The following is a 13660-nucleotide window of genomic DNA, read 5'->3' on the forward strand; positions in this document are numbered from 1 at the left end:
GTCTTCTTCCTTGACTTTAGTAACCAGGTGTGGCTCTCAGGACAAGGCACAGAGGACAGTATCAAATTAAAAGGAAATGTTTTATTATTAAAGCAAAAATGATGGAGATATTAACAGTGGAGCCATAAGGCTGGGATGTGGCTCAGTGGTCGTGTTTGCCCAATATGCTTGAATCCCTGAGTTGGATCCCCAGCACAGAAGAGAAAGGAGGAAGAGGAAAGGAAGGAAGGAAGAAAAAGTCAAAGTCAGGAGGCTGAGCAGGAGTCACACATGTATGGTTGGCTGAGACACAGCTACTTGTTACAAGAGTAATTCACAAAATATTTATGTCATATTAGGCTACAATTTACTATGGATAAGGAAACCTATAGTTATGTACAGAGGTAGCTGCAAGCCAAATGTCACTCAGCATGTCTTAACCTGTTCAACTTTAGACTTTCTTCAGCCCTTTGTTCTCTAAGCACTTTATTTCAGATCTTCCAAAGTACACTGAAGTCTTGCATGGTAATCTGAAAGACCACAAGAGCCTTGAACCTGTGGCCACTAGGCAACAAATCACCAGAGATCACAATCCTCTGAAGTACCAGAGCCTTCTATTGATTTTCATATTACTATCTGGTCACACTGACTAATCTAGTTGCAGTGTTTCTATCATTTTATAGCCAAGCTGACCAGTCTCATAAGGTATTGGCCTCACATAATCTATTATACCTGTACAGACGTGTTTACTCAGACACTTGCTTAATCCTTGGAGTCAAAGAAGCCTGTGCCATATACCAAAGAGCAATATATTGAAGCATTTGTTATTATTACTATTATTAAAATATTATTAAAATGTCTTCTCTCGTGTAATATATCTCCACCATAGTTTCCCCTCCCTCTACTCCTCCCAGATCCCCACCACCCCAGATCCACTCCTCCTCCAACTCCCATCAGAAAAGAGCAGGCCTCTAAGAAACAACAGTCAAACACAGCAAAACAAAATACATTCAGACAGGGCAAAAGCCCTCACACTGAAGCTAAACAAGGCGACTGAACAGGGGGGAAAGGAGTCCTTAAGAGCAGTCAAAAGAGTCAGAGACATATTCACTCCCACTGTTAGGAGCCCCTCAAAAAACACCAAGCTAACAGCTGCACCATATATGCCATGGACCTGGTGCAGCCCCAGGTAGGCTTTGCTTCAGTCTCTGTGAGCCAGTATGAGCCCTGCTTATTTGATTTGTGGTGTTCTCCTGGGTCCTCCATCCTTTCTGACTCCTACAGTCTTCCCTCTCCCTTGTCTGGAAGCTTCCCCAAACGGGGCGGGGGGGGGGGGGACCACAATGGAGGCTCCAAGTTAGTCTCTCTCTCTCTCTCTCTCTCTCTCTCTCTCTCTCTCTCTCTCTCTCTCTCTCTCTCTCTCCACAATGTCTGGCCATGAGTCTCTGCACCCACTTGCATCTGCTGCTGGAGGAAGCCCCTCTCATGGTGACTGCAAGTATTGCAGAATATCATTAGGAATCATTTCATGTTTTTTTAGACCAGTTGTGTTTGGTTCTACCCTAGGTCTCTGGGCTATCCAGTCTCTGGTTCCTGGCCATCCAAGCAGTATCAGGCATGGGCTCCCTCTCAAGGAGTGGGTCCCTTGAAGCCTTCTTTGAGCAGCTGCCCTTACACCCCAGCAACCTCAAGCAGATGCTATTTCATTGTAGCTTTCTGACTCTTCCATTGCATCCCCTTTACAACCATGTCACCACCTCCAAAGAACATGTTGAGTTTACAAATTTATTCTGTCAGCTTTGGCTCCTGGCATGAGGAAAGGCCAAAACACACACACACACACACACACACACACGCACACACACACACACACACACACACACACACACACACACACACACTGCTTTGAAGCATTTTACATTTATGGAGACACTGATGTGAGGATTTTAATTATAAAGTATTCATGGATCATTAAACCCTCTGTAGTTTTAAAAGAAATATTTGGCAAATATAGCAATGAAGTGTTTAAAACAAAAAGAAGAATTAGAAGATAAAGCAGAAACAGAAGTTGGCATCACTGTTGTGGTGACCAAAGGTTCACATGTGGGAAACTGCTCCCCGTGTGAGTGGATTACAGGGTGATGGAACGGGCGAGAAAAGCGCGTTCTGAAAGGTGAGCATCTCATCAGAAGACCCTCAGGAGACACTAAGGCTGCTCTTCGGTTAAGGTTTTCCTTAATTATTATAAGAAAGTCTGACCCATCAGTCCCTCTGGTTTCCTGTCTCACTATCTGATCTGTGCCCACCCCCAACCTCTCTGTTATGGGGCATTGATAGGGCCCAACAAAATCCAGTGCCATCCTTGAGACCTGTGAGTTACATAAACTTCTTTTCCTTAAAACTTCCCAGCCTCAGATATTCTGTTTAAGTGGAATAATACCCTGAGCGGATTCTTCACAACTTGTTTTTTTAAGGAGGCCCTGAGTTAAAAGAACTAAAAGCAGTATAATTTTAATTTCCTTGTGTTTTGTCTTATTGCCTTCTTTTTCAGTTTTAAAATATCTCTCACATTCTAAGGTATTATAGTGGAGACCACAATGAAAATATGAAAGAAACATGGGGAGAAGCAGACCTCAACTGTGCTTGTATTTTGACTTTTCACTGCTTATGTGTGTGTGCTGTATCACTTTAAGGAAAATGGGAACTTTTCAGGGAGAGGCCCAGAATAATAATATTTTCAGAATTCTCTCTCACTTGATAGAATGTCACACTACTTGACAATAGTGAGCTCCCAACTTTTTACTCTATACCTTCCATTAAAAAATTAGCACAAACTATACATGCACATATGCATGTCAGGTTTACATATACCTTGTTATACTAATATTTTACTGAACACATATAGCATACAAAAATGGAATTTTTTTAAATGGCAGAATCAGAATATCAGAAAGAGGAGTGCTGGCACATGACAGTGATCTCAGCACTCCAGAGGCTGACACAAGATTACAAGTTCAAGGTCAGACTCTTTCTCTAAAGCATGCATACACTCTTAGAAGCTCAGCTCTTTAATACAAAGGACTTCCCTCCATACTTTGCAAGTTTTCTCTGCATTCTTTGCAAACATTACAACAGAAGACATATACCGCTGTAGTTTAATTTACCATTTTAAAGCAGTCTGAGTTTAACCTCCCACTCCTGCACGGGTGGATGTGTTCTGTAGTTGTGATGGAATGCTTTCTCTTGACTGAAGAGTGAGAGAAAAGTGGTTTCGAGGTGCAATGAATAAGTCAAAAGCAATCTTGCCTTTGTGTGGAGTCCTAGGCCATCACAATAGTTATTTGTTTGTGTCTTGCTCTCCTAGCTAACTCACAAGCAACATGGCTACCGTGGACAGTGGCTTAAACAGTTTAATGAGTTCGGGGAAAGGAAGGCCCAGGGTAGCTCCAGAAATAGAAGATCAACCAGAGAATGTTTGTTCTCCAGAAGAAAAATATCTCCATAAAGCTTTGTATCCAGGGAAGATTTGAACTCCTGACAGAGTAAAATTATTCTCCAGTTTCTGCTTAGACGTGAACTGGGAGAGGGGGTCGTTAGTGATATCATTTATTTCAAAGATCCCTCCAGCCTCTCTACCTGAGAGAAGACAGAGAGGGGAGGAAGGAGGAGGGAAGAGGGAAACAGGCAAGGGGATGAGGGAGGCTAGGAGACCTGAAGGAGGAAGCCGGAAGTGCGAGAAGGGGCAAAAGACAGAAAAATAAAGACAGAAAAAGAAAAAGTTTGGCGCTCTATTTCACTTTGTGTTTCTGAGATGACCTAGTTCTTCAAGAAGAAGAAGAAGAAGGAAAAAAAAAAAAAAAAAAAACAGCCCTAGTCTGTGCCAGTAGCAGCAAGCACACTGTCCTCTGGAGGGGACTCCTATCCCACCATAGCCAGGGCACAACTCAGCAGGACTGGCCTTGAGTCTTATTTATTTATTTATTTATTTGAATTCTGCCGGGCTTGACCCTGAGTAAACTAACATAGGCAAAGACTGATTAAAAAAAAAAAAAGGAGCCGGCCTGGGGTAGCACTCAGACGCAGGAGTCTCCAGTTAACACTCTTGGGACTGGGACACAGCTGGCTTTGCATAAGGACATTAAATACTGAGTACCACAGTTTGGTCCCGGGCCCGGCCTCCGGCTGGCTGGTGGCACCTGGCCATTTGTCTCCGCCAGCCAAGGCCTGGCCCTGGTTTCCACGATACCGGGAATGCCCCACAGTTCGTCTTCACACCTGTTAGGGGGTTCTCCACTCCCGCCACCAACGCCGCCGGAGCCCCCCGCAGCACTCGCCCGGGGCCTGCAGAGATGGCCAGAGGGGACCCGGCGGCGCGCAGGGCCTTTCGGAGCCGACCCCTGTAAGCCCTGGCGCGGGAGGCTGGGCGGGGCGGGGGCCCCGGAAGGCGGGAGAGGTCGAGCCGGGCGGAGAGGGGTATGGGAAGGGCCGGGGGAAGGGCCGTCTCCGCTGGCGTAACGCTCCCGGAGCCTGCGGCAGAGGCGGCGGGGCTGAGCCGTGGAGAGGATGGGGCTGCCCCTAGCCTCGGCTCTCTTCCCTGCAGCCCCGGCATCACCTCCCCTCGCCCGGCCGGGCCATTCCTTAGGCCGCACAGGGTGATCGCGGGAGCGGGCGGGAGGCACCTCGCCCTGGACTGGAGAGGAGGGCGCGGCGGGGCCACGGCACGGGGACTCCTAGTGTCCCGGGAGACCCGCGCGTCCCCCAAGCGCCCGGGAGACCTTGATCCGGACGGAGCTACGTGCGCAGCCCCCGGGGGTGGCCGGCGGCCGGGAGGAGGTGCGGGGCTCGGCCGCTCGGCCCCGGGCACCCGAGTAGCCCATGGCGGGCAGCGACGTGGCGTGTGAGGAACCCACGCGGAGGGGAGGCGCGACCGGGAGACCCGGGGCTCCTGGCGGGCTGGGCAGCCAGGCAGCGGCCAGCAGCTCCGAGCCGCTGTCCGCTGCTGAAGCTCCGGCGGAGCGCGGCGCGCTGCCCGCCTGGATGCGCCTGTACTTCTACGGGATGCACGGCATCACCCTGGACGTGCTGGTGTCCTCCGCCAGGCGCTTCGCCCGCAGCCTGGACCTGCGGATGCTGGGCTTCTCATCGCCCTACCGCTGCCTCCTGCACTCGCTCACCCACTTCGCCCTGGAACAACTCTACCTGCAGCGGCCGCGCTGCCCCAGCGCCTTCCTCTTCAATTTCCTGCTCTACCCTTGGGCGCACGTGGGGCTGCAGACCCTGGCCGGCCAGGCGTTGCTGCTCAGCCTAGGCGGAGGTCCGGGGGGCGCGGCGGCGCCCGGGGCGCTCGACCTGGCGCTGCAGTACGTACTGGCGCTCTACCACGGCCAAGTGTTCTTGAAGCGCTTCCTGCGTTTGCGGTACCCGCGGCAGCGCCAGCAGCAAACTAGGGACACGCTACCGGCAGCCCCGGACGCCCGAGTCCTTTTGGAGGCTGGTGGCTGGCGACAAGGACCCCGCGGCCCCAAGGGAGCAGCAGGAGCCCCTAGCCAAGGACTGCCAGACGTCCTCCGTTTCCTTTTCTTCGGAATGCACGGCTTTCTGGATGAGATCTTCTTCACCTTCTTCTTCAATGTGCTGGGGCAGGGGGACGGGGCCAGCGGTGGACACACATCTCTCTGGTCCTTCTTCATGTATGGCAGTTGTAGTTTTGTGGTGGAGAAACTCTACTTCCACCTTCACTACAGCCGTGGTTGGGGCACCTGGAAGCGGGTGCCCATCTATGTGATCTTTATCTATGCCTGGGAGTTGTCCTGGGGTCTAGGACTTCGCATGTGTGGGGCCTGTTCCTGGGACTATTCTCACTATCCACTCAATTTCATGGGCCTCATCACTCTGATGTATTTACCTGGCTGGCTATTCCTTAGTGTGTACCAGGACTTACTGTCCAACGTGTTGTGGCGGGTGCAATATGTCCCAACAAACTAAGATTGGGGGGGGGGGGGGAAGAAAGGAGGAAAGGAGCATGACGATTGGATGCAATTTATTTTTACACATTTAAAAGAGGTGGTTTTCAGTCTTTTAATTTTTATACACTTTACTAAACTCTTCCAACTTGTACTTGACGTTCTAGTTTTCCAGACTGCTTGGAATCGATATGTGAAGTTCAATACATTGAAGTGTTACTCAAAACTAACTCAAAATATTTAACTCATCAATAATTTAAACCTTTTCGAGGTCAAACAGCTAAACCACTCTACCTTAACATCAGAAACCGGTAATATTCACTGAACCTCAAAGAGTGATAAGTACTTACTTCTCTGTTCTTCTATGAAAGTTTTCAGATCAGAGAACAATGATTTTTACAAGTTCCTAATTTAATGAGCTGTTTACTTTCTTTTTAATTATTGCAATTTCATTTTACTTTCTTGCCATGTTTACCAAGGGCCACTGAAACTCCATGACTTGTATGTACTTCAGAAACTTCAATCCACAGCTCTTAAAGTGCCTCTGTCTAGTATACAAGTGAGAGGAAGCTGGCAAGCGTGAAAACATCCCATGAACACATTTTGACAAGAGACGTCCTTTCTGTCAACTCCAACAGGTGACACTGTGTTAAGACATTTGGTCACCATCTTGGAAATGACTGCTTTCCGGTGTTGACTAGCCTTAAACACTATTCTGTTAACGTTAATTAGAACATGTGTTATCTAAACTTTTGTAACTGTGTGCGCAATAACCTAAATGTTTACCCTTTATGTCCCAGGGCCAAGTGAAATTCTACCACCTTCAATGGGGTTGGAACACTGAGTACCATTTATTTCTACACAGAGCTTCAAATATAGAAACAGTAGTTTGGAATAAAATGAATCTCAATTCTCCCTCTAATTTCATCAGACCTAATTATATTTTCTGTTTACTGATGTGTTTTCACCATATCTCTCACAGTCCCCCCCCCCCCGCTTTTTTTTCCTTCCAGGCCCAGAATTTGGGTTTAGGCCCGATATGGTAACCGCATCTTATAAACGCATGATAGCTTTTTGACAGCTTATGATTAATTAATGCCTAAAAGCTCCAAAGTTAAATGAGATGATGGAAGCCATTCTAAGAAATTATACCTAATTGATTAATAATGTATTCTGAGGGTGTTTGCTGTTTTATTGTACTTAGAAGAGTGAGGAGAATAGAGTGTGGCTCAGTCAAGGATGACTAATAACCTCTCAGCTGTCAGTACAAAGATAATTATGAAATGTAGAATGTGTACTAATGAGTTTGAATTGTCCTATTGACTGTGCTGTAAAAAGGGAGGTTTTCTATTAAAAAAAAAAAAAGTTTGCTAGGAGAACTAAAGAGAATGTGTATTTAGATTTGACATCAGACACTGTTTTAATAGTGCTATATTAATCCATCCTATGATGTTATAAGTTAAATTATAAGTAATGTGATATAGTCAAGCCCACCCATAAAACGGATGAGGACAAACTAATTATTCTCATCACTCAAAGCTTAAAAGTCAGCTCAATGCTTGTCAGAGGTTTCTCTTAAATTCTTTATGACACTGTAACGGGTCAAAGATTTCCGAAAACGCTAGAGGGGAAATATGGAAGTAGATACAACCGAGTTAGAAAGACGAGGGACAAGGGATTTGAAATTCAATTGTGGCACATGCACGGGAATCTGAGTTAAGTATGGCACACTCCACATTTCTAAGAATGTGAGTCAGCTCTATGGCTGCTGAAATGCTTAGTAGATTGTCCCCACTCACCTCCAGTATATACTTCTCCCAGAGCCGCTGAGGAGCCTACTACTAACTGTCTCCAAGTCAGAAATCCCCCCCACTTAGGAACACATGGCATTTTATTTTCCTTTTAATACTATGCTCATCAAGGGGATAGAGTAAGGTTTTCACTCATTAGACTTATTCAGGAAATAGTTACTCTGCCTCTAGTAATCAGTAGGCACTTCCCACGATTGTGTATACATAGTAATGAACCAATAGACAGATTTCTGTCCTTATAAAACTGGAAACTCACTGTTCTGATGTTGTGAAATTATACTCTTTGTTTGTTTGTTTGGTTGGTTGGTTGGTTGGTTTTTTTCTTTTGTTTTTTCAAGACCACTGTTTCAGTAATAGGTAGTGAACAGCAAGACCCGGAATCTCATCAGTCCTATTCCTGGAACATAGCAATCCAACATTCCTAAAAAATATCCAAACTAATGGACCCCATGCTAGTTCTCCAAATTGCTAGCTGTGTATACAGGAAGTGATTAGCCTGGCTGGTAACTCAGTGTATTGTCTTAGGGCTTCTCGTTTTGTGTTAGCTCCACTTTTTAAAGGAGGCATTTTGCTGTGATCTTTGACCCTTCAGGACAAGAGAACTGTCAAATCGTTTAACTTTGTTATTATTAGTAGTTTAGAGGCAGAAATGTTAAGTCAGTATGATAGTTAATATGTAAATAGCATTTGCTCTCTGAAAAACTTCTCTAAAGTGTGTATGTATTATATAGATATCAAATTAACAACACATTCTTACATACTCTGCCTTAAGCAAATATGCATACAGTATATATTTTAAGTATATTTATATGTGTGTATATATTCACTTAAACTTGCAACAATCCTGCTTTTATAGATGAAGGCAATAAAACTGAAGCCCAAATGGATTCAGTAACTACCCGTGCTACACAGCTTTTAAGCGTTTATATTTAAGTTAGTGGATGCTGGATTCCAGTCAGTTCCCAACAGCAGCTTGATTGTGCCTGTCTACTGACCTCAGTGATTTGGACCTTGTCTGGACTGTTCTTCTCTTGACTGTTAGAGATGCACAGACAGCTGTTGTTTGCAAAAGACTCATGTTGCTTTTTTATTATGTGGTGCATAGGAAATGAATTAATATCAGGATATATAACTGACAATCAACCTTCTTTCACTCCATAGATAATGCCTTTATATTGAAGTAGTGCTCTGAATGGAAGTTCCTCCTATAAACCAAAATAATTTGCAACATAAAAATGTAAGGATAATATGCCAAGATGCAAGGTAGGCCATTATCACAAGCTATGAATATACATATAATTAATCACTGCTATATATTAAATATTATTCTTAGAGCAGATATGATTGTTAAGAACTAACCACTCCAAAAGTGAGAAAGTTTCTGGCCAGTTGTGTTGGCACCCAACTGCAATGCTAATACTGAAGATGCTAAGGCAGAAAGATTGCAAATTTGAGATCGCCCTAGGGTACATAATGATATATTGTCTTTAAAAAAAATCACTATTTTTGTAAAGGCATTTATCCTGAGTTCTAATGAAAAAAAATTCTTGGTAGAAAAACATAAAAGTAGCAAGTGTGCTTAACATATACAATGCTGAGATTTCTTTTTAGAAGTACTTGAAATTTTAAGTAAATTCTATTGATTTCTGTGAATCTAAAGAGGTATATAAACTCTTGAATTTTCATGTTAACAATGAATACAGAAGTCCAGATATCAAAGAAAACCTCCAATAAAGTTGCTAACCTATTGAGTTATTTCAAACATGTCCATGATTTGGTGTACTTGATTATTTTGTGTTCTGTTAATTGACAGTTCATACTTTAACCAAGCAACACACACAGTTTAGAAAGATATGACCTGTTTGGTTGTTTGAGAAACATATTTAATTGGATAATCCTTTCTTCTAACAAATATTTTAAAAAATAATTTTCATTGTTTTGAAATAGTCTCTGTCAGTTTGGCAGGCCTGGTTCTGTTTAAGAAAGATGTTGAAGGAGTTCGGTGGGCAGGTTGTGCTTCTCTTCCATTTTGAAGGTTCGTAGAATATCTATATATCTGAGCATAGGGGGAACCCATGACACACTTAGTAGTAAGCCATTGTACTGAAATATCCGACACTGTAATAAAGGCAGTGTTTCCATATATTAAAAGGCATTACAACTCTTTACCATTTCAATTAATTTTGAATACACTAACTCTAACAGTGCCTACTAGAGCGAACTCCTTTACCAAAGGAAAGTTAGAAAACCATCATCCATCAAATCATCAAATGCATCATCCCCTCACCTCCCTCCCTCAACACAAACGCCTATTCCGTGGTCCTATGAGAGGCGGCAGTAAAGGACGGTTCTATTGTGCGGCCAGGACTTTTTTCTACTCTTAGAGTTGGTAGCAGAGGAAGGAACAGAAGTAGCAATTGTCTCTGTGTCTAATGAACCCATTCATTAGACTTGGCCTCATTCTCATTTTCACACTGCTGCAGCAAGCCATCACACAGGCAGTTGATTCCAGTCACAAGCAACCCAGATTGCAAAACGCTCTGTGGTGTGTGAAGAGAAAGCTTTCTGGTGAAAACACTTTCTCAGAATGTAGGAAAAATGCAAAGATGGATAATATTTTCCTTAATTTTAAAATGATCTTTTTAAGATTTCCAGACAGGGAGGGGCAGGAGGAATGACTTGTCCATATGCAGCACTCCTTAATTTTCTTTGTGCTTTTGAAGTTTCCTAAGACATAAAACTTATTGTGAAACAATTTTCCCAGCTGGAAATTAACGTATGTCTACTATGATTAAGGATATTTAAACTTTGCAAGAAACTATGCCACTTAAAGCATTGGGCCTTTTACCCACAGCAGGAGTAAGCCGCTCTGAGGGATGATTCCTTAAGTCTATTTAGACTGAATATTCTAGTTTTCATTGTATTTTGTCACAAAGACTAAATGGAAGGATGATGGGAGAAATCCACAGAGTCTATTTAATGAACAGGGGAATTAATTAGGGGTAACTCATTATAGCACAGATATTTATTGTAGGGTCCAGGAAAACTGAACTATGTCCCATGCTGATCTTCCAAGATCTGCTTGGTTAGTCCCAGCATCCAAAACCATGAGGGATTGAAGAGAGTGCCGCGTACATGCATTCCAGGTCTTAAGGCCCCCCACACTCCAGTAGCCACGCCCCAGCAGCAGCATGTACTTCAAGATCATAGGCAGGTGTAACAGTTACCTGCTACCTCACTAGGAGCGGTGCTTCAAGGTCATAGCTAGAACAGCTACCCACTGCAGAGGGGAACACTGTCACCAATGGAATCACCAAGTCCATTCTCAACCAGTAAAGGCTTCCAAAACATTATGAGCCAATAGCTTGCCATTCATTCCATGCAGTTCTTTTGTTTTGTTTTGGTTTTTATGAAATTCTTTCTCCTTCACTGAAATTTTCTATGCTTAATTTTCTTGCTATTCTTATGACTTTGTTATTTCAAATGATAGAGGGCTTTTAGAATTATTATTATTATTACTTCAGAAATTAAAAACATCTTGGCTATAAGTATGATAGTAGGTTAAATTCATGAACTCTGCATGAATCACTGAAGCCTTTACATGGTTAAAACCAGGGAAAGATTGGCCTACAGAAATCACCAGGTGAAACTGACTGTTAACTTACCCAGCTGTATCAGAAAAAGGAATTTAATAGACAGAGATATGGCTCAGTAAGTAAGAATGAGGACCTCAGTTTGGATCCCATTATCCACATACAAAGCTGGGTATGGCCATGTGCACCTGTAGGCTTGCTGGGACTTGTTGGGCCACAAACCCAGCTTAAGATTCAGTGATAGACCTTGTCTCACAGGAATTAAGTAGAAAATTATTGTCCTTGATGTCCTGCCCTTGCCTTCTCTCCAAAATCTACACTCCCATCTACACATGCACACCTACCCCAACAAACACAGGGATCAGGAGGTCAGAGATGTCAAAGAAACAAGTAGCTATCCAAATGCTGTTGAAAAATATCAAAAGCCAACATGACCATTTAAAAAACTTGAGGAACAAGAACAGCCAGGGACACCAAGAGAAGATGCCCACAGAATCAATTGACTGGGACTCATGGAGGCTGGCAGAGATCAGGGAGCCTGTAAGGGTCTGACCTAAGTCCCCTGTATATATTTTATGGCTGTGTAGCTTGATGCTCTTGTGGGACTCCTAACAGTAGTAGTAGGGCCAGTCACTGACTCTTTTGCCTACTTATGAGACCCTTTCCTCCTTTTGGGTTGCCTCATCCAGCCTTGATGTGATGGGATGTACCTGGTCTTATTGTGACTTGTTACAATAAGTTGATGTCCCTGGGAGGCCTACTCTTTTCTGAGGGGAAATGGAGGGTGGGATGGATGTGGTCTGGGGGAAAGGAGAGCCTGTGGGGAGGAAAGAGAGAAGAAATTGTGGTTAGGGTGTAATATATGAGAGGAAAATAATAATAATAATAAATTGTACTTACTGTACTAAGAAAAATCTAGCTACATATTTGATTACCTTATAAGGTAGACACAAGCTGTATGCAATATATTTTACTACATATCTTTAAATCTTATGATGCTGATAAATACACCTATAGATTATGAAACCCTGAATTTCAAGTATTTTGAAAAACCACTCTCAGAAAAAAACAATAATGGGTTGATTGTGAAAAGTGGTCACAGCCTGTTTTTTTATACCCTCATTTTGGAGACAAAAGTTGAATGGAATTTACTCTTGTACATTAATGGTGAGAATTATTTTGTTGTTAAGTTTTTATTAGAGGCAATGAATGGACAAGAAGAAAAATTAACTGAGTTTCTTGAAGTACAACAGAACAAGCATTCATATTTCAAGTTCTTAAACTGTGGAGTTTAAGAAAATCTGTCATTGTACTTGCTCACCATGGTGATTTCCACAGCCAACAAATGAAACAGGAACACAGAAGAGTAAGAGGAAGGATAGGGTAGTGTTTAAGAGACTTGGAGACATGAATGTGTTATTTTTATGGTTAAACATATGCATAAAGGTAAAGATAGTCTAAATCCTTAAAACATAAAATTTACATTCTAAAAAAATGTTACACTGCAGACCCTGTTTTGTTGGATAAGAAATAAACATTTTATTGTGTTACTATTGACCAGTGAAATTTTTCTAATTTTGTATAATAATCAGGTTACTGAGCCAAGCTACAATAGTTTAATAGTAGAACAGATGAAGTTTTTTGGAGTTCAGGCAAAGAAACCACAACTAATTATAAACCAAAGATCTTGAGGAGACAAGTGCTCATCTAGCTTGCCTGCCAATAGCATAATTTCATCCAGATCATCTGGACATATGATCACCTGCCATCTTCTTGACCACAATCAATAATTGATATCATCAAATCTACTAATATCTTCATAGTCAAACCACCTACCCCCACCCCATGACTTTGTTTACTAGAAAGTTCCAAGGAGGCTAGTCATGGTGGCATACCTCAAATCCCAACACTCAGCCAGTGAAGGTAGCAAGATATTGATTGCTTCAATACTGGAGAGCAGTAATTAAGAATCTCTCCAGATGACAAAATGTAGCTTCAATTTCATTATTTATGGATATACACAAGAATCACTGTGCCTGGGGAGGAGGGAACAGCTTAATTCCATGTATTCTTACCTTTTTTTGCTTAGGAGCTTCTTTAAGTACAAGGCTCCATTACTTCTCTAATGTAATTTATCTACATCAGGAGGTATTTTTAATTGATTATCTAACCAAGGAGTCCCAAATTATCCTTTAAAGTATTACTTCCAAAGTCTGAATTTAAAAGAAAGATGATATACACCTGAACTGTTTTAGTTGGCTAGTGTGTTTGGCTGTATGACTCTTCCACAAAAGCCCATTTGATCCATGTTTTT

At 42.9% G+C, this 13660-nt stretch overlaps 1 protein-coding gene across 1 annotated transcript; it reads left to right on the plus strand.

Annotated features, from left to right (window-relative positions):
* Positions 1-4107: 4107 nt before the first annotated feature.
* Positions 4108-5988, plus strand: Tmem229a (transmembrane protein 229A). The gene has a single exon (XM_036180600.1). It carries the CDS (start codon positions 4855-4857, stop codon positions 5962-5964), a length of 1110 nt encoding a protein of 369 aa, XP_036036493.1. The 5' UTR covers positions 4108-4854; the 3' UTR covers positions 5965-5988.
* Positions 5989-13660: the final 7672 nt, after the last annotated feature.

The sequence above is a fragment of the Onychomys torridus genome, chromosome 3, assembly GCF_903995425.1.
Source record: "Onychomys torridus chromosome 3, mOncTor1.1, whole genome shotgun sequence".
NCBI lineage: Eukaryota > Metazoa > Chordata > Mammalia > Rodentia > Cricetidae > Onychomys > Onychomys torridus.

What these genes read in the sequence shown, in the direction of transcription:
- Tmem229a (XM_036180600.1), top strand. Translation starts at nt 4,855, where the DNA reads ATGGCGGGCAGCGACGTGGCGTGTGAGGAACCCACGCGGAGGGGAGGC.